The sequence below is a fragment of the Apteryx mantelli genome, chromosome 5 (genome assembly GCF_036417845.1).
Source record: "Apteryx mantelli isolate bAptMan1 chromosome 5, bAptMan1.hap1, whole genome shotgun sequence".
Taxonomy (NCBI): Eukaryota; Metazoa; Chordata; class Aves; order Apterygiformes; family Apterygidae; genus Apteryx; species Apteryx mantelli.
The window spans coordinates 13,936,606-13,962,091 of NC_089982.1; the positions used below are offsets into that span (position 1 = coordinate 13,936,606).

The 25,486-nt window shown below is 41.3% G+C and overlaps 1 protein-coding gene across 1 annotated transcript in view; it reads left to right on the forward strand.

Annotated features, from left to right (window-relative positions):
* The first annotated feature begins 453 nt into the window (after positions 1 to 453).
* GRID2 (glutamate ionotropic receptor delta type subunit 2) overlaps positions 454 to 25,486 on the forward strand; it is a 712,823-nt gene continuing 687,790 nt past the window's right edge. Inside the window, exon 1 of the mRNA XM_067297081.1 lies at positions 454 to 698. Within this exon, the coding sequence (XP_067153182.1) occupies positions 611 to 698 (88 nt within the window). The 5' untranslated portion in view covers positions 454 to 610. The remainder of the gene's footprint in view (positions 699 to 25,486) is intronic.

The following is a 25,486-nucleotide window of genomic DNA, read 5'->3' on the forward strand; positions in this document are numbered from 1 at the left end:
CAGAGGGTGGGGGGAAAATCTCTGCATTACTATCTGCATTACCTTGAAGTTCACTTTGTTTTTTGGCCTCCGGGGGGGCTTTTCCTGCAGGAATCTGGCTGCTGGAGCCGGGATCGCCGCCTCGCCCGGTTCCCCTTACTGAAAGCGAGCTGCCTGCTGCGGGCTCGCGGGGCTCCTCCGGCTGAGAGGGTTTGCGTGGCTCGTGTGTGCGTGTGTGCGTGTGTGTGTGTGGTGTGGGCTGGAAGTTGCCGTGCAGCAGCCGGGACCGAGCGGCTCCCTGGCCCCGGCGGAAGGATGGGGATGGTCTGACCAGCAGAGGCGTCTGCTGCCCGCGGCGGCGCCCGGGCTGCATGGATTTGCTGCCCGCGCTCCCACCAACTCTGCTGCTGCCCGGGAGCCCCCCGAAGTGACGCGGGGTTTTCGGCACGGCGAGAGGCGAGAGGCGCCCCTGGCTCGCCCCCTCTCCCGGCCGCAGCTGGGCGCCAGCCATCGGGATTTACACGCTCCTCCGGCGCCGCGAACTCTTGGGCTTCCTGCGCCGCGTTATCCTGCTTGTTGGCATCGTTTTGCGAAGAGAGCTGTTGTTGCAAAGCGTGGACCTCCGGAGGAGATGGAAGTTTTCTCCCTCATCCTGGTTGTGTCCGTCTGTTGGGCTCGAACCTGGAAAGCGGCGATTGCAGATTCAATCATTCATATCGGTAAGGGGGCTGCTGCGTCTGCTGGTGCTGCTGGACACTTTTCCAGCTCTGCTTCGCAACCTTCTCTCTCTCTTTGCAGTCTTTCTCTCCCCCGCCCCCCGCTCTGTTTTTTTTAATCCTTTGCTTGCTTGTTTGCTTTTTTGTTTGCTCCCCTTCTATAATCGCTTTCCGTAAGGATTTTGGGCGCCCTCCTCCCCCCCCCCCCGGGTAAAGGTTTCTTTTCGGCCGAGTCTGTATGTGCGTGCTTTAGACCTTGAGGTTTTGCGCGGCTGCCTACGCGGGGGCCAGGACTAAGGGACACTTGGTCGTTCAGCCCCTCCGCTGAGCCCGCCTGCCTCTGCTGCGGCCCCCGCTCGCCCTCGCCGGGGGGAGCCCCCAGTCCCCCCGTATTTCCCACAGCACGGTCCGGGCCGCCCCTCTTCATCGCCCCCCAGCCCGCCTTCCTCTCCCTCGGCGGAACAGGTGGTTTGGCAACGCGAGCGCGCCCCCTCCGCGGGGGCGGCCGCCTCCCCCCGGCGGGCGGGCAGGCGGCGGCGGCGGGCCCCCCCTCTCGGCGGCGGCGGGCAGCGGGAGAGGCGAGGCCGGGCCGGGCCGGGCAGCGCGGGTGCGGGCTCTGCGCGCATCCGGCCGCGGGGGGCCGCTGCCGCCGCCGCTGCCCGGGCCGGGGCTTCTCCCGCGGCCATCGGCAGGCAAAGCACGCAGGAGCGTGGCAAGGGCGGCGGCGGCGGCGGGTGCGTGTGCACCGGCGCTGCCCGCGCGGGGGGCCCCGGCCGCCGCCCGCCCCCTGCCTCCCTGCCTCCCTGCCTCCCTGCCGGCCGCGGGGCAGCCGCGCATCGCCCCAAAACGTGTCCGCCGGTGCGCGGCGCGGCGCGGTGCGGTGGGAGCGGCGGGGGAGCCGCCGCGTTGGGGGGGGGGGGGCGCGCGCGGCGGCCCCCTGGGACCCTGCCGCTGCCCTGGGGGGCGGCAGCTCCGGCGGGGTCGGGGCGCCTCGCCGTGGGTGACCGCGGCCCCAAACGCCGCCGCGGGGCCCGGGCTTCGCGCCCTCCGTTAAAGGAGGGGACTTCTGTGCCGCTCGCCTGCCCGCTGTAAGCTATGAAAGCAACGCTAGGAGACGGCTCTGCCCTGCGATTCGCTTCCGAGGCGCTCGCAACGCGCCGTGCCAGTCTCAGGATTTGGGGGGAAATCCTGACTGTGCAACAGATTCCCGGCAATTTGGGGTATGCCGTCCTCCTGGCTGAGGCAGCGGTGTTGGTGAGCTGTTGGTCTCTGCACTAACATCAAGAGAGACGGCAGCTTTTTCTCGGTTCCTGTTAATGGTAATTCTGTTTATTTCACTTGTTTACCTGTGATGAATACAACACGTTTTACCACTTCTTTCTTTTATAATGCTATTAGCAATTAGATGCATCAACGTAGTAAATCTTGCTTGAACGAAAAAATTCCAAAGTGGCTGCTTCTCACACAATTAATTTGTCTTGGGAGACAATTAGTACATTTGACAAGGGGATTAGCTCTTTTATAGACTGCTTTATGTTGCCATGAAAATGGCAAATTGATAATTGTTACACACAGCTTTAAATCTTTATAATGAATACACTGAAAATAAATGACCTCAGATTAGAACGAGTAACACTGAGTAGATGCTAAACATTCAAACTTGTACAGCTCATAAATGAAAATTTGGCCCCTCGTAACACAGTTGTTTTGTGACCTGGATATTCTGAAACCCTTTTGTTTTTTCCCACTTGCATTGAGTAAACTTAAGTATAAAATGTTTAGACATACATAATAAATGGTATTTATTTGTATGAGTTATGAAAAGGGATAGCAGGGTACTCTCGGAACAAATTAAATATAAACCAGTTATAAAGCCAAATAAGAAAATAAAATGCTCAGTTCAGGGGAAACAAAATACTACCACAGGTAGTATTGATGCCTTAGGCAACAAACAAAATAAACCCTTTATATTTTCATAATTTTACAGTGTTAATGTGTTCCAGTGGAAGATATTTTCCCATGTATGGGAGGGGAGGGTGGATGGACTTCACTAGTGACACATTGCCTGTATATATATCCTTTTTCTGATGGGACATACTTTTTTGGTATGGTGCACTATCTTGTCTTGCTTAGGAGTATTTGGTGTGCTTTCTGTAAAGGGTTGTTGTTTTCTATATCAAAGTATATTATCAGGCATCTTGTAGATAAGGACAACAAAAATGTTGATATTAGTGGTAGAGATTAATGAATTGGTGATGGCAGTGGGAGGAGAGTGGCAACTTGTTTTTATGTATGATACAGTTTTTCACATTTGGTCTTCTGAATGGTTATAGCTGCTGCTTTTGATTATTAGGACAAGTCTGTGTGTGTAGGTGGGTTTTCTTTGTGTGTGTGTGTGTGTGTGTGTAAATGCACACACTTAAAATAAGCATTTTCCTGTATTTATTGTGTTGAATATTGGTAGGGCTGCCTATGGTCCCTACGTTTCTGCTGGCCTGCTATTGTAAATAGGAAGTGGCAGTTCAGAAAGACTACATTAAGCACTCTTGTGAAAATGTTGCAATGAGTCGACTCCACTGTAATTTTCCTTACCCCTATATAAAAAAGAAAGGGGCAGGGTTACTATGTTGAAACTGTGCAGTTCTGTATTATGCTGCTTCTCTGAGCCCATGCATTGATTGAGTAATTTCATCAGACCCGCATTACTTGATTGCTTAGAAGTTTCCTAATGATCTGTATGCTGTAGGAAGAATCTGAAAGTCGTGAGTGGAATGGCAATGATATTGTGTTTTATGAGGCTATTCAAAAAGTCGCTCTGATTTATGTAGCTCGAAAGCTCCAAAGTCTTTGAGATTAGCCACGCTGCCTGGTATTTTCTTCATACATCAGTCGTCCTACACTCCTCGCTCCCTAAACAGGAGTTTAGAACAGTGCTTTAATTAAGCAGGGATTAGGTGGCATTTCTTGTCAACTGTACAATTTGTATATGCTTTGTATCTTCTACAGTTGGTCTCATGCTTTTGTATTTTGTGCTCATTTTTCCCCTTGACGTGTACACAGTACTATGTATGTGCATATGGATTATCTAGTCTGCCTATAGAAGCGTATATGCAAAAAATGTGTGCATTAGATGCAGCAAAATCACCTAAGTTGGCTATCACATACTATGGTACAAAAGTTTTTGCTGAAAAAATACCCTAAAAAATTTTTAAAGAATAATTCCACACAGTACTGTGCAACAGTAGTTCAGACGTGGTGATTACTGCAAGTAAACATACTTGCTCTTTCTTTATGTTTACCAGTGGCTTCAGCCATATGCACCCAATTGTGTAGTGCCCTGAGCTTTTCTTTTTTCAAGCGCAAGTTCAGAAATATTTTCTGTTTTCTGAGGGAGAAAATTTGATGTCCTCTCCCCTTCCTTCTCTCAGCTTGGAGGCTCTTTGGGGCCAGGACTGTTATGTTCCTCGTACAGGCAAGTTCTTAGCACTGCTGAGTCGTGAGTGAATTCATCCTTTAAAGCTCTTCTGTAGTGTGGATAATAATACCAGGGCAATTGCACCATGGAGTTTGTCGCTTACTACTTTCATTAAGACATTAGTGTCCTTCAAATATAAAAATTCTTTGTCAGGGAAAGGGAATCATCTAGCTTGGTGATACCCACATTTCATCTTGAAAGCTGTTGTACTGCAAAGCACTTGGCTGGTATTATGATGTGCATTGGTAATAGGAATTTAATTTGCTGTGCAGTTGGTAAAGCCTCGTTAGAAAGTACGTAGTGTATGTCACTAACTGTTCATTATTCTCACATTAATTTTGTAAAGCCCAGGATATAAATAAAGAAATCTGTGTGTGCATATAGTACCTAGAGTAGGTACAGATTAGCCTTGAGGCCTCTGTTTTCCCTGCTCTAGAACTTGCCGAGGTGACTGGCTTCTTCTAAGCACAGGTGCAGGTGAAGGCCTGCAGCACAGCGCACTGCGGGTTAGCGGCCGGGAGGTTTTGCTAGTAACCGTGTTCTACTTAAATGCGTAGCGTGCACGACATAGTTTATGTGTCTATCTGTGCGCATTATTTCTTAAACTCTCTCCCAGGAGCTCAGATTTGCAACAGTATTTCAGGTCGCTGTAATGTATTTTCGTGCTAGTTACTCTACAGCTAAAGAGGGATAATTTTCCATGCCATAGATTACCGCTTGCTATCCTCCCAAGGCATGTTTGCCATTAGGTGTCACTGCTTTCTGGAGTGTTTCTTAGTGATCAGCAGGGCCTGATCCAGAGGCTGGCATAATTTAGGTGTGAGTTGTTTTCAGAAGATTTTAAATTGGTGCTGTGGATTGCTTACCACAGCGGGCTCCTTTTCATGTTCTTAAATAATTCTTAGCATTATTTCTAGTTCTTTGTCCTTTACAAAGTCAGACAAAAATAACATACCAGCCTATTTTGAGTGGCTTCCTAACAAATGCCTGACACGGCAATCACTGCTGCTGCTGTGTGCTTTGAGATGACTACTTATGGATGTGCAGAGTCTTTATTCTCACAGTGCCATCTTTGAAAAAACACACTGGAGAAAAATCTTTTAAGACTGTGACTGCATAAACCTACCAACTAAGGTTCATTTAACTTAATGAACAAAGGCATTAAGTATGGTTCTCTTCCACTCCCTGGGCCTGTAAAGCAAGTGGTATTGGCAGGAGATGACTCTTGTAAGCCATTAGGTGACTCCCTAGATATAGACTTGAACTTGCATCATTTTCTTCCATTTGATTTATCGGTATCTATAATCTGCTCTGACAGAATGTTTTTTCCTGAAATTTATTGGAGGCTTTTGCCTTTTGAGGTTTGTATTTTTACTCTTTGTCACTGCTGCTCCATTGCTTGACATTATTTCAGTATGCTAAAAAGGATTTTAAAATGGTTCACCCAAAGAAGTAGTTTTAGAATTATGATCTTTTGACTATCAGTTCTAATTATTTTCTATAATTATTAACTATTTTCTGTAATTAACAATATATGGAAACATGGTAAAACTCCCTTTATCAACCCACCCTCCGAACATAGTTTGTATCTTCAGCATTCAAAATCCTTCTTAGACATAGCCAGTAACAGTTGCTTCTTGGACTTCCTCGTAGTACTCTTGGGCCAATTCTTGTAAAAGAAAATACTATTTGTAAAATGGTCTATAACTTGCATAAAAAAAAAATCAAAGTTTAAAATCATGTTTCGTAAGCATATATTGCAGTACATGATAGCTTGGTGTGTGAAAGATACTGAATTCAGGTGATGCAGTGGTAATGAGGTAAACTAGGATACCTCCCTGCCTCTGCAAACTCGCTTGTTACCTTTGGGTTTTTAAATATAGATCTGAACTCCAGAAGGAACAAATGGTTATCTAAGCTGATAAAACTGGAAGAAAACTTAGATTCGAGAGGCACTTAAAAGTTGTACCGGACTTGCCGCGTCTGTCCAAACCTAGGCAGCCCCGCACCTCCCCACCTCGTCGGCGCTGCTGTCCAGGTCACGGCTCCCGTCGTGCTGATGCCCGTCTTTCGGAGCCCCAGACGCACTCGGTTGCTTGTTGGGTTCGGAGATGCCAGGAGGCTGGTAAGCCAGTCGCAGCCCAACAGTAAAGCACAACCTGCAGTTTGCTGGCAAACCATGCTGCGGCTGCTGGGGCCTGGGCATAAAAGCTCAGGTTTCCCTCGCAGCATTTTGCAACCTGTACTGACTGGCTGTCTAGCAATTAGCTTCCTGCTGGGCGTCTTGGATACAGGTGCTATTTCTTTTCTTCCGTGGTATTTTTTTGCCTTCCTACGCCATGGGCTAGGTCCATTAGCAGCTAGAAGTTGACCTGTTGCTTGCGGTAGCTGCCGAAAGTGAGTTACATTGGCCTTTTTCTCACTAACGTTGAGCATGGCTGCACTGCCTGTGTAGGCTAGTAAACCGTATTGGAGAAGGTGCGATAGGGAGCTGTTGGAATGTGATCCCTGGCACTGAATATGTGCTAAATGCCTGTTAAGTAAGTGTGGTACTGTGCTATTTAAAACATCTTCCACACCAGGTAATGAAGGCCTGGAGAAAACCTTCTGAGCACGGTTCTTAGCCATCCGTGCGAAGCAGCACGCAGAAAAGAGGGAGGAAGTGCTGTTGTCTCCCGCTATGAGGCACAATTTCATTGTGCGGTCTTGACATAGAGGCAGTAAATTAAACATAGAGAATGAAAGTGGAAGTACTTAGTGGAAGAGTGGGTGAGGAAAAAGCTTCTTTCTTGCCTTCTCTTTCTGGACTGCAGTATCTCTCCGTGAAACCCAACAGGACTGTTTGCTCTGGTATTCTTCCGTTACAGGTAGCAGGTTTCATTTTCCACTTACTGTTGCCCAAGTGGTTCTGTGAGAAATGATGGAGTAAGGGAAAGATTCTCCTGTGTCTGAAAGCACTATAATTAATAATGGTTTATGTGACTTGGAGAGTTATTACTGGTCTGTATAAATGTCACGGAGGACATGGAATGAAAGTGAGGGTTAGTAGATGAAATGCACCGGAGTTTGGATGGCGGTTATGAAACTTGGCAAGAAACAGGGCTTGAAATTGTGCAACGTTATAAGGTTCAAAATAGATATCCTCGTTTCAGTGATAAGGTGCTAAATTCAGAAATGGAAGAAATTTGTGTTCTGTATTGTGCCGCTGAGTGCACTTCGTTTGTATAGTCTTGTTCCTGCTTTGGTGTGGGGTAAAGGCCTCAGCTCGAGGAAAGCATGTGCTGTGAGCTTTAAGTGTGGCATAAAGAGACCCGTAAAAAGTGACAAGTGCTTAACAAGGAAGGATAATACAGTAACTACAAAATTTCTATATAGTATTAAAATTATATTGGAAGACTTTGGTGCAGAGACAAATACTGTAGTTTAGTCAGTTGTGAACTGATTGATATCAGATTCCTAAGTGCAGGGTTAGATTTAAAGTAGATTTTCGTTGTACACGGTAGTTTTGGAATGGCAGGGAAGTGGGGTGGAAAAAAAGATGAGAGGTAAAAGTTTCCTGAAAACTATGCTGGGTTTATCTGACAAGCCATGCTCAAGAGGAAATTGAAAAGGAAGGTGAATAAAAATGTGAGGAGGGGAGGAAAATAAGATATCAAAGGCAAGAGCCACTAGTTCTCTGTTTCTGCCTCTTTAGGAGCTGTGTAATATTCCTGCAACTGCTATGCTAAATAGAAATGATCTGAACCAGAAAGGGGAAAATGTGAAGGCATAGAATTTAAATGAAGAATTATATGTGTGTTTTAACCTATTAGATAACACTCTGTGCTGAAATGCTAATTATTCCTAATTGTGATATTTGCTTTGCCCATGAATAAAATATCACATATCTAATAAAATATGCAGTGAAAATCATTATAAAATTCCTCTTGGAGTCTTTCATGCAGATTTAAAGGATTTAATCTTTTATTTCTTCATTGCTTTTTAAATCATTAACTTTCTATAATCAGTTGGATTGCTAAGGCCAATATCCAGTGAACCTTACAATAATTGCTTGTTTTGCAGAACAATTTTTTGTTAGTCCAGCCATATCTTTCTCATAGTGGAGATGGTGATTTCATTATAATAATTCACTTGTGATAAATCAAAATCAAATAGCACCACTCCGGTGATGTGGAAAGTAACTCTGGATTTTATTCCTTTTTTAAGAAACGCACAGAGCAGAGGATGGCATATCTGTGGACCTCAGTGTTAGGCCTGCATTTGCTCTACCTCTTTTTACTGCGTACAAATGTAGTAATAACCACTTTGGCAAATGCGTTTCAACAGAGAAATGAAAAAGTGCACGGGGCAGGTTTTCCTGCTTTAGAATTCTACCACTCAAAGCCTGTGTTCGGGACCCAGATCCGATAATAGAAGGTAACATGATTTGTTTTTACAGCACTCAGGCGCTCAAGTCCCGTTGATGTCTAGTAGAGCTTAGGCTCCTGAGCCGCTGAGATGTTTTTGAAGACATCAGTTGTCTTTCTCAGGTGACAAGAAACTATTTGCAGAGTTACCTAACTGATTGCAACCAATGTTGAGTGTAAACTGGCGGTATACCAAGTGCTTAAAGCAAGCAGCAGGGAGATCTCCAAATCAAACACTATTAAAAGTGGACATTTGTTGCTGCATACTCTTTACCTTATTACATTCTTTACAGTGTTCAAGCGTGAATGTTTTAAAAGCATTTTACGTGCTGGAGAGGTCATTAAAGAGGAAAAGACAGTAGGAAAGATCTGTTTCTAACTCAGCAAAGACAGTATAGAATATTGCAGTATGGACTCCATTTAATGGAATGAAAGGCTTATAGCTATTGTTGGATATATTAAAATACGTATACTTCTCTGTTTTTATTCACTTCTTTCTTGTATTCCAAGTTCATGGCAGGCAGCTGTGATGGCAGCTATGTTCTGTACTCTTAAATATTTGTTTTTGCTGCCCAGGAAGAATAAAGTTAAACAGATATGAAATAACACAAGTAAGATATCTGTTATTTGGGCAGATAAAGCTGTATGTTCTTTTTCAGGAATTCCACTTATTTGGCCTCTTTTGAGACAAATATACACCCAAATATATGATATTGGTTGCCAAGATTAATGTTATTTCTTCCTTAACTCTTCCCTTTGTGAATCTAAAGGCCTAAGCAGTGCTGTGGAATATTGACCATTAACTTGCTATAAATACTTTTTAGAAATGCACTACTTATGTACTACTAAATTTTCTAGTTCTCTGCTGCAGCTTAATAGCTAGCTATGGGGAATGTATTTATGTATGTATGTACAAAATATAAATGCAGACTTTTTCAGTAAGCAGAGGGTTTACTCTTTTTGAAAACATTTGCCTGGATTTTTTTCTTTAATTTCAATGGAAATTTTTTCCTGGCCTGTAAGTAACAGCCCAGAGGCTTGGAAGACGTTTTACTTACAGGCAGGAAGTCTTAACATGAGTATCAATTGGGAAATGCCACCCCACTGTGCTAGAAGCTGTACAAACAGGGAAACAAAAAGTGTGGCTGTCAGAAGATGTCAAGATGAAGTAAAAGAGAGGACTTGGATCTCTCTGCAGCTCAGATATTTTGTACACCAGGAGACAGAGTTCCAAATCTTTTGGAATATTTTGAGAGACAAATTCTTTCATTTGTGTTTGTGAGTGATCACTATGGGTATAAAGGAACAAATGTATGTAGATATGTCTGCAGGGATGTACTGGAAGTATAGATACAATATGGCTGATCTCAGTGCTTCCCTAATGCTTGGCACTTTATAGCAAAGGTGACGCATAGTGGCGTGGGTTAAGATAATTGATAGGAAATGAAGGACGGAAATGTGTGTTGCCAGTGAAGTTGGTTAAATTGGCAAAATAAAAATAGTCATTATCTCATCAGTTGTTCTGAACATATTTTTCTCTGCCTTTACCTCATGCAGGAAATAACACATGCTTATGTGCTCACACTCTCTCTTGCACATGCTTGCACTCTTTTGCGGAGGGGAAGGGCACAAATGTTTCATAATACAGTTTTGGAGATGTCTAGGTGGAAAGAAAAGAGCACTAGGTGGAAAAAAAACATGTTGCAAAACATGTCCATTTGTTTAAAGGAGGTGTTTAAATATAATCAATGATTCGGAAAGCATCCAGAGCCTCATTAGCCAGCCTCATTTTGTTTTTGAAATGTTATCAAAATATTATTGAAACAATCTAGAGAAATGGTTTTCCTACTCCTAGGAATGGCTGTCCTGTTATGGGATTGGATTGCATCCTGGATAGATATGAGAAATACAGTATCTACTTGAAAAAATTCTCTCAGTTTTGCCAGTTGCACAAAGAGTGTGATGATAACTTGATGCGAAACGGGTGGCGGGGGAGCATGGGCAGCAAGCAAGCGTGGTCCATATCTAAGGTACTAGCTTGACAGGGAATGATCTGCAGAGCTTGTGTCAGCATCGCAGAAGATGATGTGGTCTTAGGGACACAGTTGCCATGATGTCAAGCTGCAGGGAAAGGAGGAGTTTGCAGGAAAAGAAGTGTTATCTTCTAGGTTCTTCTCTGTAGAAGAGCAGCTCTGGGAGCAGGAGGGACATGGGGGAGGTTTTGGTGGTACTTCCTGCATGGGAGTTTTGGTAGGGAGGTTGAGGGTTGTGGTTAGCAGTGAAGGGAATTGGGTGGGTGGTAAAGGCGTGGAAGGGGTAGCCTCCACGATGGGCTGGGCTAGCTTTGTAAGAACATGGGGTACTTTTGGGGGTAGCAGGTAAGTGTTGTGACACTTAGGTGGGCTGGAGACTAGGCCATAGAAAGAAGGCATATGTATATAAGGAAAGCTGGGAGGTCCAAAGGAGTGAAGCACTGGGATGGTCCAGACTATTACCATTAAGAAGAAGAATAAAATAAATATGCTTTGAGAACAACAAATCTAGAAGATAATACTGAGTTTTTAGGAAACTAAACCGTAGAATGGAAAATGGTATTTGTTTCCCCCTGCCTGACCTCCATAGTTTCACTTGAAATTATTCCATTTGTCTGGTAGATTTTTGTTCTTTAGTTTATAATTGCTCCTGACTACTCCTTTGCAGAAAGATGAGGTCCATCTTGGCTTTGGATTATCTAGTTCCATTGTATAAACAAGAGGTGCAAACAACGAGAGTGGTGCTCAAGTGCTATCTTTCACCACTCTACACTGAGGATAACCGCAAGCATATTGCGCCTTGCTGTGCCTTGGCATTATCCTTCTGATTAAATAATCTTCCTTTGCTTCCTCTGTGCAGTAATGTATTGCTGGTCTGTACCATGCCTCCATGTAAGCTCGGCTACGGTGCCTGGTGAGTGAGAGAAAGGGAGGCATAAAGCCATAGCTTCTGCTCCAAATTTGACCAAATTTAGGAAGGAAGTAAAGGAGAAATAGCAGAGTGTATTTCTGGTTTCAGAGATTGTGCTGTCTTTTGTGGACAGAGATCTAGGTTTCTCCTCCTCTCTTGAATAGCTGCATAGTTCTCGTTAAAAATTAGGCTTCTCTTCAGTGAAGTTTCAAAGTGGAACTACTTTCATGCTTATCTTGTGGCATACGTGCTCATTGGGCTGTTGGGGCTAGTGTTTGGTTTTCTGTCATTATCAGCCTGATCCAACCTCCATTCAAAGCAGTGAAGGGACAGGCACTGACTTGTGTTTCCTTTAGATGAGACACATTAAGACTTGGGGTTAATGGGTTTTTAAATATATTTCTGTTTGAGATCAATGATCTCTAATAATAGGGCTGAATGATGTATGGGAGGACGAGGTAAATACCTCCTCAGGGGAAGATAGATAATGATACCAATTGGAAACTGCTATTGCTGAAAATCATCTTCTGCCAGATTTAGGAATGAAAAAATGTTGTTCATTAAAGTACTTTTTTTTTTTTTTGGGGGGGGGGGAGGCATTTTTCCCCATTTCTTGTAAGACTGCCAAATGTCCCTGAGGCTAGAATTAATTGGCTTTTTGTGTTGTGTCAAGTAAGGAGTACAATGGTTTTGAGAAAAATACTAGGTTTACAGACTCCTATCTAGAACATGAAAGGGAGAGAGAGGCTAGCCTTATATAAACAAGATCCTTGCATCATTTTCTACCAGTAGCTTGGAGTAGCGAATAGAATACTGAAATGGACATTGCCTGTGCTTTGGAACTTGTTAAAATCATTCCTATAACCCCCAGCTCTTCATTCTGCCTAATTCTCCTTTAGAACATGCATGTTCGGTTTTCTTTTCCTTTCACCTCCAGGCATCTGCAATGAAGAAGGAAATATCCGCTACTTAGAAATAACCGATACTTGTTTTGGAAGGCAACTTCAGTAGCAAGTGCCATGGAAAGGTATTTTGTTGTTATCTGTTTTTTTAGAGATACACTAGAGGTTACCAGTTGTGGTTCATTTCACAAATTCTTTCTGACCACTTTGGATTCTAAGGTTTTTCACATCCTCAATATTTTCAATACTGCTGTTTCGAAGGCCACTTCTTATGGTAGTGAGAAGTCAGTGGACAGCAGCAGATGTAAGCTTTGAAATAGCTCTTTTATGGAGGGGTTTGGGAAGTATGTGTTGGAGCTGTTGCACTAAAATTCCAAAGTGTTAGCTTAAATGTAATAATGCTCTGACAAAGTGCTACTACCATCTGCTAGGGAGGATTAGTACTATTTAAAAATCTCTATAATTCCCAGAAAGAGTAGAGGAGTCATGGAGTGAAGAAAGTCTAGCTCTAAATTAATATTTAGTTCAAGGATTCACAAACTCTGTGTGTAGACTGCTGCCCACTAGAGATTAAGTCACATTCCCAGCTCACATAGATGGGTAAGTACTTCTGGTGTATGAGTAGAGCGATCCCTACTTTTAACAGTGTAGAGCTTGGCCCTTAGTTTTGCAGCAGAGTCCTTGTTATTAACAGTGACTTCTCATTCACATCACTGTAACAACGAATACAGTTTGTTTGGCAAAGAAACAAAGAAATGTGCTCACTGTGGGTATTTAGAAAGCTTCACTGATTAGCCATTCCTTATCATTTAGTTCTCATCAATGAGAAAGAGTTCTCTGCATAGCATTCCCATAGGGCTTTACAACTTAAACGCTCAGCCTTTTCTGTATGTAAAAGTCAGTCTCCCCTTAGCGAATGATCTCCTGTTGGAAATGTTCTCAGTAGCAGAACCTCTCCATCCCCAGACTTTTCTTAACTGAATTTGTAGAAGTAATTCAACTTCCAGTAAGAAGAAGGTCAGACCACTTTCCAACCTATTCCAAAAATCAGCATAACTTGCTGGTATCTGTTAGAAAATGCTTTTTGCAGCAGTATTAAGGCTGCTGTCCTCACTGGAACAGCTAAATTTTGCGCAATATTTAAAGATGGGAGCAAGAAGAGACATCCAGTAATGACAAACTGTGTATAGCTGTTGATCTGCTAGTTTAGGAAGATCCATATGGAGTGAAAAAGTGAAGAGAATGAAAATTCTGCTGTCATCCATCCTGGAAAAAAATGGCTAAAACTTCCTAATTTTGGAGTTCCATATTAAAAGATGCACTTTATGAAAATTCCAGTTGAGAAGAAAAAGGAAAATGCTGCCACCAGAAGCATTTTTGGTGTCTTTCTCTTTCTTTCCTTAAAGGGTTCACTGAGTTTTGTTTTACTTGCATTCTTGCATGGAATATAACTAATTGTCTTGAATAGCTCTGCGGAGAAGTAGGTCATATCTCTCACATGCCTTTAGCTGAAATACGTTTTGGTCAGTATTACTTCCTGGGGTACACATCTTTTCTGTGTGCCTGTTGGTACAATGGATACCTGGTCCGGTGGGATTCTCTTCTAAGACCAACTCTCCTAGATGAAATACCAGTTCTTTAATTCTTATTTATCATTTTTCAGTGCTGAAAGTACAACTGGAACTGCCTGCTTATTTGAAGAGTCACGACTCTTTCTTTGTTACTTAAGGTATAAAGACCTTGATCTCCCCCTGCTGCCCCCTCAGGAACTCCTGCACCTTTCCTTGCTTTTCATGTAGAAAAGCTAATGACCTCTGTGAAGTAACTTGCCTAAGACTAGACACTGCAGAGCCAGGCTAAATGAAGGACTTCTTGACTGTCTCTTGCTCAGTCCAAGCAACTGTGGTGTTTTGCACTATCACTGAAATGTATTTTAGTTAATCCTATGTGAGAGAGGGAGTACAGAGAGCCGACTTCTATTGTGATAGGGAACATCTATTTGAGGTATGGTGAATGGGGGCTGTTTGTACTGTGAGAATACAGTCTTATCATAAGGGTGATTCTTGTCATGCTATTGCTTTTTGCTCAGAAAGTATACAGAAGTACACAGAAGTAAGAATAGATGGATTTTCCACACATTTTTAGTGAATAATAGGCCAATGGGATAGAGGTGGCCAGTCTGCAGTCATCAGTCAGTAAACCTCGCCTTTCGAGGGAGACCCCATGTATCATGACTGGGTGCTGAGTAAGCTGTACTAGGTGTACTGCGTGGTGACCCTGCATGGAAACAGTCAGACTTGTTCCAACATTTTCCTCTGCTTGCTTCCTTTTGTTTAAATGTTTAACCTACCTTTTAAAAACTATTTTAGTGCTGACAGGTTCAAAGCATATATGAGCAGGGACCAAACTTTATAAAGCAGCAACTTGTGGTAGAGCTAGTGAGGGTAATTTCCATCTACCAAATCCCTTATTTTTTTGCAAGGGCACACAGCTATTTCTAGCAGCTACCTTTCTAATTATCCCTCTCCTGTTCCCAGCACCTTGACAGAGCATGAGGTGAGACCAAAAGGGGATGGGTTTCACCAGGAGCAAAGGAAGGAAGGACTTGTTATAGTAGCACCAAAGAGTAAGGGTCAGGGAAGGGAGAAAGCGGCTGGGATGTGGGTGATTAAAACAGAGCTCCTGCTTCCAGCGTAGAAATAGTGAAACACTGTAGAGCACACGTGTTCCAGCTCTTTGTTCCTTTAGGAACACAGGCTCTATGATTTTTTTAAAACTGTGCAGAGAGATGCTTTGTGAATTTTTTTGGAAGTGCTCGGAAATGTAGCTCCTCCAGTGAACTCTGCTCTACCTCTATTCACAAATAAGCAAATACCTTTAAAAAAGCATGGTTGCCAGCAGGTGGGACAGGCTGGCTGAGGGCAATTAATGTCAGGGGACTAAGTGAGACAAAACTGGGAGTAACCAACCCAGAGCTACCCCCGTAGAGTTTGCTGCTGAACCACTCATGGTATCTAAGCTGGCTGAGAGCTTGTGCCAGGCTGCATGTGTTACGGGGCCGGTGTTGTGTTGCCCTCCTTTCACAGCCTCTCACCAAACAACCTAGGACGTGCCCTGGCCACCCTGACCCTCCTACTGTGTATGTAGGCTGCTGCCCACCTTTCTCATTTCCTATAAAGTTTCTTTGATCTCATCCTGTCACAAGTTTGCCTTCATTCTCCTACCACAGAAGCCACTTACAGGGGGAGTTAAGGCTTTGCCTGCGCACCAGCAATTTCTTGCAGTCATCAAATACCAAGGGACTAATCTAAGCCAGCGGGGAATTTTCTGCATGTTGGCATTTACAAGAAGCAGTAGTGTGGGTCTCTCGCTCTGTCTCAGGTCAGTTCCTCCAGACTGAGCTTGATACCTGCAGTTACATGTGTCATCAGAGTACTCGTATTGCAAACAATCCCCTTGGCTTTTTGGAGAGCCAGAATTTTAAGATAATGTGACTGTATTTGTGGTTTGTGGTTGGAGTGTAAATATTTATGTTGGGAACTGGTGTGATGGTAGGAAGAGGAGAAGTTTCTGGGGCAACAGCTTTTCAGGCAACAGCTGTCACTGAAATTCATAACTAAACCACAAGAAAAGTGTACCTCGTGTTCTTGAGTGCTATTCATCTAATAGCATTGCTTAGTGTTCGTGTTGTGTTAATAGTACAGTCTCACCTGACATCTTGGCCCTGTTGTTTTGTGCTGTCTGTGTACATAGCAAAAAGCAGTCTGTGGTGAAGTTCCTGTAATCTTGCTCTCTTGTTGTTTCTTGTCAGCTTCATTTTCTTGGTCTCATGCCCCAGGACAACGCTCTTGTATTCATGTTTCCGGAAAGGCAGGGGAAGGCTTAAATAATAGTTCTAGCCTGAAACTATGTGGGAAATGTTTCTGCTTCTGTTACCTCTTACTTTTCCCCATCTATGCTGACAGATTATATTTATAAACACAACATAATTTTTGGAGTCAAAGTACTTATTAAAATCCTCTTAACATTGCTTATTTATCAGTCTGCTCCTTGTAGAACAGGATTTTTAGGGGCTTGCAATGGTCTGTGCAGTACCGTGCAAAAAAATGCCAGCCAGTTCCAAGGGAGCTGGTATCATCTCCATAGTATAGTACAATACCTTTAAATGGCATTGGTTTGGGTCCTAGGGCTAACTTGCCTGGGCACAGTACCAAACTCGCTTTCTTTTAGTCTTCTGTTTAGTATACAGTCTGTATTCAACTGCTTTTGTACACAATCAAAGTGAAAAGGAGATGGAGAAGTTTTTTTTTTTTTTTTTTTACTTTTTTTAACCTCTTTTTTTCTAACCTATTCTGCAGCCAAGTTTATGCAGTAGCACAAGAGAGAATTTTGCATGCATTTGCTTTTATTTCATGCAAAGGGACATTTTTGCCTTCAGCTGCTGACCGCTGAGGCTTCTGACCGAGTGCAGCCTTGAAATATTCTTGAACTTTAAGTTTTTCCTATTTAGTTAAGATCAGAAAGAGCTTGTCATTGTCTCATCTCACCTGCTGGGCAACCTGGACCACAGTGTCTGTTTGAACATTTTGCTGAATGTGGATGGAAATTTATTCCTATATTATTTCTTCTCTGGGGAATAGCTCCTACTAGAAGAGCCATCAAAATAAAGACTGCTGACCGTGCTCCTTTTTCTCACGATTTTCAAACTAGTCAGTGACTGCTACATTTGCAAGCAATGTATAGCTCACATTATTCTCATAATCTCTGAAGGTTGTGGTTGGCTGCTAACACAATCTGATAGATGTGTGTGTGTGTGTGGATAGTATGTTTGTTAGGGTATCTGGAGGAAAAATGGGATTTCTCATGTCATGCGTGAGAAAAAGCTGCCATTGAAAGAGAACAAAAGAGAATATAACTCTCATCTTACAGATTATAATTTTAGTATAAACATCCTGTCCTCTGTTGCAGAACATTTGGAGAAATACATGTCTACCACTAGGCCTGAAATCTGTTAGACTCTGCCTTTTCAGGCTCCTTCTGCCATGACTTCTGAAGTCAGTATGAATCATTCCATTGGCTTTATTGGACTTTGGATCACATCTTCTCTGCTTATGTGATTCCTTCTTGTCCTTTTATCCTTCCCTTCTCCCTTCCAGCAACTACTTCCTTGCTGTTTTTAGTCAAAGTCATTACTAGCTGCCAATAGTCATAAGCAGCCTTTCGGTAATGCATGTGTAGTGTTCAGGCATGTGTGAATGAGAGAGACTACTTAGGGAAGGTTTCACATTTTCAGACTTAAACATAGGTGGAAATCTCACAGGCACATTATTCCTGTTACTGTTAAAATCTTTTGCATTGCTTTCATGTATTATTGTCTCAAGATGTAAAAACCTGCTTCAGTAGTTAATGGCCTTCTGAAGCAACCATTTCCATCAGCTGCCAAAGACAGGACCATTGGCCTGCACTGGTGTCTCTCCAGGGCAGGCTCATGTACTTACTGCTCTATTCTTTATTATTTTGAGTGAGAATGCTGATTTCCACTAATAGAAATGGAGATGAAAAATCAGTTTTATGGTTAAGGAACAAGACTAGGATTTGTGAAAGGTGGATTCAGTTTTGGACTCTTCTGTGATTTTTGCGGAAGTTGTACTAAGATTTAAGCATTTGAGCTGTCAAAATGAAACCATCAGGACTCCCTGTGAACTTAGAGTGGCATAGGCACTGTTGTACCTTGCTCAGATGTTGTCTTTGACTTGTTGAACCTCTGTTTTCCACATGGATGGTTATATCCCCTTACCGAACACTTTTTGTCTTGTCTGCTGAGTTTGCAAGTTCTTCAGGTGAAGCACTGTTTCGTGCTATGTATATGTGCATGGCCAATCACAATGAAACTCCATTTCAGCTGACAGCTTTGGAGTTTACTGTACAACTGTTAGTTGTGAAAATGGATTTTTTGCATCAGTGAGTAGAACAAGCTATTCTGTTTCAGGAATGCAAATTTGGATGCAAGCAACAAGCTTATTGTATGATATGCTTCCAAGATGATTGTTTGTGAGCGATGGAGCGGGACCATTCACTAAGTTCTGCTGGAGGATGGAAAGTGCTGATGTGGGTTGCTGCCATTGCAGGCAGAAATTGGGGCTTCAGGTGTAAGTTTCAAATATATGCATAGATTTACTAAACAGTGAATTCCTAGTATGTGTAAAGCTGGCTATGACACAACATTTCAAATGGTACTGTAAATATATCTCCATGGGTATATGAAACTACTGTTGCTCTTTTACATATTCTTACCAGCTATTGCTGGCAAACTTGCCTTATATGAAGGAATTGCTCAGTTTTGCATTTGCTGCACTATTTTGAATGAGAATTTGGATATCCAGTTTGAAAATTTAAAACTGAAAATTGTAAATTATTTTCTGAATTATCAGATTATTTATTTAATTATTTATCTGTTTATTACTTTGGCATATAGTGCTCTAGTATTGTAATTCCACTAAATAACCGGCTAATTAAAAGAATGCAAAACTCAATCAAATTACTACACAGAAATGCATGCCTCTCTCTAAACTTCTGGCTATATTTCAGGTGAGCTTTACAGGCTTCTTTTCTTTCACATCTCTCTTTACTTACCAAGATGCTGCCTTTAAACACAAAGGTATTTTTGAGAACTGCACAGCCATTGGAAATTATAAGAGAAGAAACTGTAATAGTAGTTAACAGGAAGTGCTTGTTACAAACATAGTGTGTTTTTGAAGGGAGAGGGGCCAATAAGTTGATACTCTGCCTGAAAAAATATACAGCATCTAAAACAATCTTGCTTATGTATCAGTTGACTGTCAAAGTAAAATATATATTTAAAAACAGTCCACACTGGGCCGTAAAAATGGTCCATAGACTCATCACTTATATTCAGCTTTCAAATGTTTTGGAGGCAAATAAGTTCCAAGTTATCAAGGGGCACGAGTATCAGAAAAAAGGAATTGAGTCATGTTGCCCGAGCAGAGAAGAAAACTTTTCTTTCACTGAGTGAATTACACTCAAGACAACTGTTTTTCTCAGCATGTCATTACTTGTATGCTGTTATTTGGACAGCTTTACCTTTTTTCTGATCCAAATAATGTCAACTGTTAAGTTCTGAAGAATGTTAACTACTGCCCCGTGTTGTGGCCAGCGTTTCTATAATTGGAGAGTAATCCTCTTCATCTAGTTGTCTCTCCTAGGGTGGATGGGTCAGTCTCTCCAGTTGTGTCTGTGGTGGAAAAACTCCCCTTAGCCTTTTTTCCTATTCCATTTGTGCTTTCCTTGTACAGGTATCTACTTTTTGACAGGTAGAAAACGTATCATCTAATCGTCTACATATTCTGTAATTTGTTACCTCACAGGGATGTCTGTACACCAAAGTCCATGGGTTTGCAGCATAGTAGCCTTAAAATATTTAAAAGAATTAAGTTTGAGCTTTGAGAAGTTTATGTACTTCGCAGCTTATTTTAAAGTAGTTCAGAGTCTTCATCTGGAAGTCTTGCTAAAATACTGAGTACTTTTAATGGTAATTCATGTCAGGTGAAGCAGTGTAAATATAGGACTTTAAAGTTACCCGACAATCGTAAGCCTTAAATGTTAAGCACAAATTCACATTTTAGGAAGATTTGGATTGTTTATTATGCTAGCTGGATTAATCAAATCCTATTTAAAATACTCATAGAAAGAAATGTCAGCACTCAGTGTAGAACTTTAGCTTTAGGAATATCTTCTGAGCAAACAAGGTCAGATTAGTAGCACACTGGAAGCAAAGGATAATACTATGGTTAAAGCACTTAACTTGTGCTCAGGAGACCCTGGTGTTTTTCTTGGCATTTCCACAAATTCTTGGGTGACATGGGGTCAAATCACTTGTCCTGTTTTATTGTGTGCCTATGGAGTGAGTAGCACAGGCTGTGTCAGTACCTTCAAAATAGTGTTTTGGAATTAGTAGAATCTATACTATTTCCCTAGAGTTTTTTTGCTGTCATTTCTGCATACAGTCTGAGGACATACAGCATTTGATAATAAACATCAAAACCAAGGAAATTGGCTCAGGAGAATGCAATGCAAGGCTCAAAAATTTGAGGAAGTTCTTTTTTGGAGGTAAGCACAATGTGCTAAAGAACTTTCTGTTGTATTAGGTCATTTTGAAAAAGAGTGCTGCTTTGATTAGAGAGATTGCCACTGGTACTAAGAGAAGTTACGTTTCCTTTTTGCAGCGTGCATTTTGAAAAGAGTTTTGTGTCATATTTAGTCATGTGTCATAGATTACAGGAAGCCAGAAAGATAAGTTATTGAGGCGGTATCTGATAATTAGTTGTATCGGGTATGAAAAAAACGTGAAAGCAGACAGGCTTGCTAGGACCCAGTTTGTGGGTCACCGAAGTGTTTGGAAAATGCACTGGAGTAACCACTGATGTAGCTGAGTACAGTGGTTCCTCTATACTGCGCGTTGTGCAGTTGATGTAGGAAACTTGAGAGAAGCTGTAGAAAGTGTAGTTACACGTAAAGTAAACTTCATGTGATTGTATCTGAAAGTTTAAGTGATCGCAGTTTCAGTTTGGAACTAATGTCTAGTGGAAAGAGTGTTTCTTTGTTTCTGTATTTCTTTGTGTTGTGCCTGGAATGCAAGAGAGGAGAACTTGCCTGAATCAGCTGCAATTAAATGTGAGCTCCCAGAGCATCTTCAGTGGTTGTTTGCTCACTGGTAGTAGAAGGCAATATGGAGAAGCTGGGGTATCCTAAACAGATAAACAGGAACTGGAGCTTCAAAAAAACCAAACCAAACCAAACCAAAAAAACAACTTGAGCTCTTCAAGGTCACTTTAAGGCACACTCTAAATGTTCTGTTCCCTCTGAATGGTATAACCTGTAGTAAGCAATACCATGGTATTGCCAGTTTTGACAAGGTTATAGCAACACATATTTAGGTGTTTTAGTGTGGTAATGGGCATACTTCCTAGACTGTTCATGCACATATTTACTTTCCTTGTGACAGGCAATGACATACTTTTGCTATTTTGTGCCCCCAACAATATCCTGAGAAATGATTTACTTGAACATTTATTCTGGAAAATAGAATATTGCTTCTATTTTGACAACTGATTAAAAATCCTTATTTGAAGACTTTCCTTATTTCTCATTGAAGGTTTGTTACAGAAGCATGGCTGATCCACATACTAATATCAGAAGTGAGGGGAGTTATATGCAAACAAACAAAAATAGCATGGCTTGTTCTTTTCTTTTTAGAAAGAAAAAGAAATTACGCTAGTTGGTTATTTTTATAGATCAATGAGTTTTCTGGTAAGAGTTTTTACACTGTGCTGTTTAAAATGATGCTTCAGCCCTGACTGAGACTTGAGTACTTTGGCTATATGGATATCTGCTGTCCAAATTGGCAATGTTATGTTGTTATTGTAGAGGGCAAATAATTATTTCTGGTTGCTAACATTTAGTTTTCTTGCATACCAAGTATTTTTCCTTCTGTTCTAATGTGCATATGTAGCTTGATTCTTCTGTGGGTGATTCTGTATTGTATAATCCTACAGTGTTTTATGACAGATTAAGGAATTAATTTGTCTTCTAATTTTCCTCCTCCCTTGTTCATCGTTTGCAAGAATGTAGCACACTAATTAAGACAAGAGGGAAGAAATCTAATGTATTGATTGCTCTTTAAATCTAGAGCTGCCTATAAAAAGGGACAGTCGTCCATAAACTTTGTTTATCAGTTAAACGTAGTGTTTATTTAGGGGGGGTAACGTTAGGAAGTATTAGCAGATAACTTGGCCTTCCATATGTGAATATTTTTATTTGGTGTACCATGCTGGCTTTAGTAATGTTTTGCTGGTGGTCTTTAACTAGACCTAATGCAATGTGCAGTTCTGTAGGAAGCATGTAATTTGGTTTCTGTACCACAACAGTTCTTAAAACTTCCTAAAAGACTTTCTGTCGACTTTGCCTATTGACTTTGCAGTGAATGGAAAGATGCATTGCTTGCTGTGTAAAAAGGTAGAAGAAATACATCCCCTGAACTCAGAAAAGGAAGCAAATGAGTGTCCTAGATGAGATTAGCCTATTTATTTTCACATTTTAAGCCATTGTGGAATTATACTGTGAGTTGTTAGATTAGCTGGTCAGAATTGTGCAGGGGAATGATAAATTTAAGCCATTAGCACATTAGCAATGTGAAAAGGAAAAAGAAACACACTTCTATTAACAGGGCTGATGGACCAGTCAAAGTAGCTGGGAAATCATTAGGTGATGTATTTCCATCAACACGTATGTCTGCAGCAATTGAAAAACACTTAAGGATTTGGAGACTTCAGATTATGATTCAGACACTTGCCTTCAGTAAGTCATTTGTATTTGTGCTAGCTGTGGTGCTTAGAAACATTCCTTAAAATTCATCAGAGAACCGGTCTGCGCTTGCCTAGTCCTTATACCATTGTACAGTTGATGTCTGCAAAAGGCAAGAGTTTAAGGTTATGAAGAGAGAAAAGACAAATACAGTCCACAAAACTGCTTGCCTGATTTAACATGTTTTAATATACATGAGATTGGTGTGGTAAATGTATGATGAATGCATGACAACTAATTATTCAATCTGCCCTTTGAAAATATGAATATAATTACATTCTAATACTCATTTGCAGTGGTGGTTGCTGCCTCTAATAGCTGCTGGGTTGGTTGCAGTCAAATGTGAACAAAATATAGCTTTCACAGTATCTAATTCAGACTCCGTGGCCACTTGACTTCCAGCTGCTGGCTTGAACAACTTCTGCCCGAAGTATTTTGGGATTTTTGTTTTCTAGTGGGAAAACTCTGTTCCATCTGGCAAGTGATGTCCTTCAAAAGATATCTCTGCAACAGAAACAAAGAAAAGCCGTAAGGGCTCTAGTTGTTCTCTCCCCCTATGTACAGCCCTCTGTAAAATGTCAAATTCCTTTTAATCACAGGTGCCTGCCACTGCAGCCTTTTCACTCTGTTGTGATGTTTTCCGAGGAGAACTGCTGCTCTTGGAGTAAATGGTAGCTGAAGAAAGAGAGCAGGTGATCTTGGTATATTCTTGGACCAGAAAAGCCTAAAATGTCTTCAGAATAATTTCTGGACTCAATTAATTTCTCTAAGGACAACAGATTTGAGATAAACATTTTCAAAAGGATCTAACTCACTAGAAAAATCAGTTGAATCTTGGTCTTTTCAGAAATTAAGTTAAACTCTTCATTCATATTTCATGAATGCTTCTGTAAAGAAATTGGTTCAGTGTCCACAGCACTTACGAAAGCACAAAGTCTCTTTCTTTATGTATATGTAGAAAGTCACTGAATAATTTTAGTATTAGGCACTGAATAGTTACAGTGCTTTAGTATGACAGCACTTGGCTCTGCTGCTCAGTAGAATTCTGTATCCCATTAGTCTCCAGGTATCTGAGATGTATCTGGATGCCCTGTCTTCTTGTTTCCAGCTGCTACTGTTAAGGTTGATCTTGATCCAAGAAGCGGTGGTATTATCATTGGCACATAGCGGGAAGGGATGTGCATTAATTCTGTTTGGATGACCAGCTAGGCCAGTTACTCAGTTTAACAGAGACAGAAGTGAATATGCTTGCCAATAAAATTAAGTGACAAGAAGTCAATTGAAATATAAACAATAATTTTATTTTTTTAAATAAACAATCACTTTAGTAACCCAAATCTAAGAAATACATTGGAACTATACAGGAAAGGACTTTGCTGAAGTTTTTTGATGACGATGAACATTCTTGGTTGGGTTAGTCCTTCTCTGCTTGGCGTTTTATTGACTGAGCTCATACGGATCTAATGACCTGGGAACAAATGTAGAACACTTAGTTTGTGGTGTGGAGGTTGGGACTGATGATTTTTTGCAATAATTTCTGGCCTTGGAAAATACTGTTCAAGCTATAGAGGGGGTTAATAACCTCAGTACTCACGGGAAAGAACATGTAAGTGAGAATTTTTCCTGTGGTTCCAATAACATAGAAACGTAAGAAACTTTTGTTCGTTATTCAGGAAGAAAAAAGCAATTTGAGCCAGTTAACTGAAAGTATATTTATTCCCTTTTTTCAGAGCTCTATTTATTTGTTTTAGGAGATGCTTGTTTTTGTTGGGCAGTAGTTTTAGTTGCAAATATGTATTTTGCCTTCAGCAGCCTTTGGATAAAAAGAAATACATCTCAATCATTGAGAAAAAATCTCTTTTTCCATCTTTCTAAAACCTCTCCCTCTAACTATTCTTTTCTCATTGCTGATGTTCTTTTGAAAGCTCTCCTAATACAACTAAATCATACAAACAGAAAGTCTCTGCAACACAGGAAATTTGCAGACCATCCTGCATTTGGCTTTAGACGCTATGTTTTACTAGAGGATCTCAAAAAGGCCATGGTGATCTCTTGAACATGGATCCTGTGGTTGAGTTATTGAGAACATGATTGAATGTCTGTCCCTTTCTGTGTAATTTTTAATAGTTTAAGAAATATGACCTATTCTGTTTCTCGACTTGATGTTCAGCCTTATTAAATTGGGTACAGATTGGGGCATGTATACCTATGCAGAACACTGTTCATAGGTCTTCAAAGATTTTCAATTTGCTGACGTGCAAATTGACTTTAATGTTTATCTTCCAAATTAAATAACTTTTCTATAAATGTGTATATATTTCAAAAACGGGCCAATCTTTATAAAGTCTTGTTCATCATACATTTACCACACCAATCTTATGTATGGTGAAACGTGTTAAATAGGCAAACAGTTCTGTGGACTATATTTGTCTTTTCTCTCTTCATAACCATAACCTTTTGTCATTAATAAACTGCATAAACTGCAGGCTCTGGTTTTAGGTGCGTTGTGTCATGAGTTAATGAACTGTTTGCAGAAAACATAAACAAATCCTGCTGAGTTTAACTGTCGGATTTAAACAGCAAATTAAATATGCTATGTATAAAAGTGTGAAGTATATGAAGAGGTTTGATTTTTTTTTTCAGTCAGCAAGACTGTGTTTTGCTTTGTCGAAATGGCTTCATTTT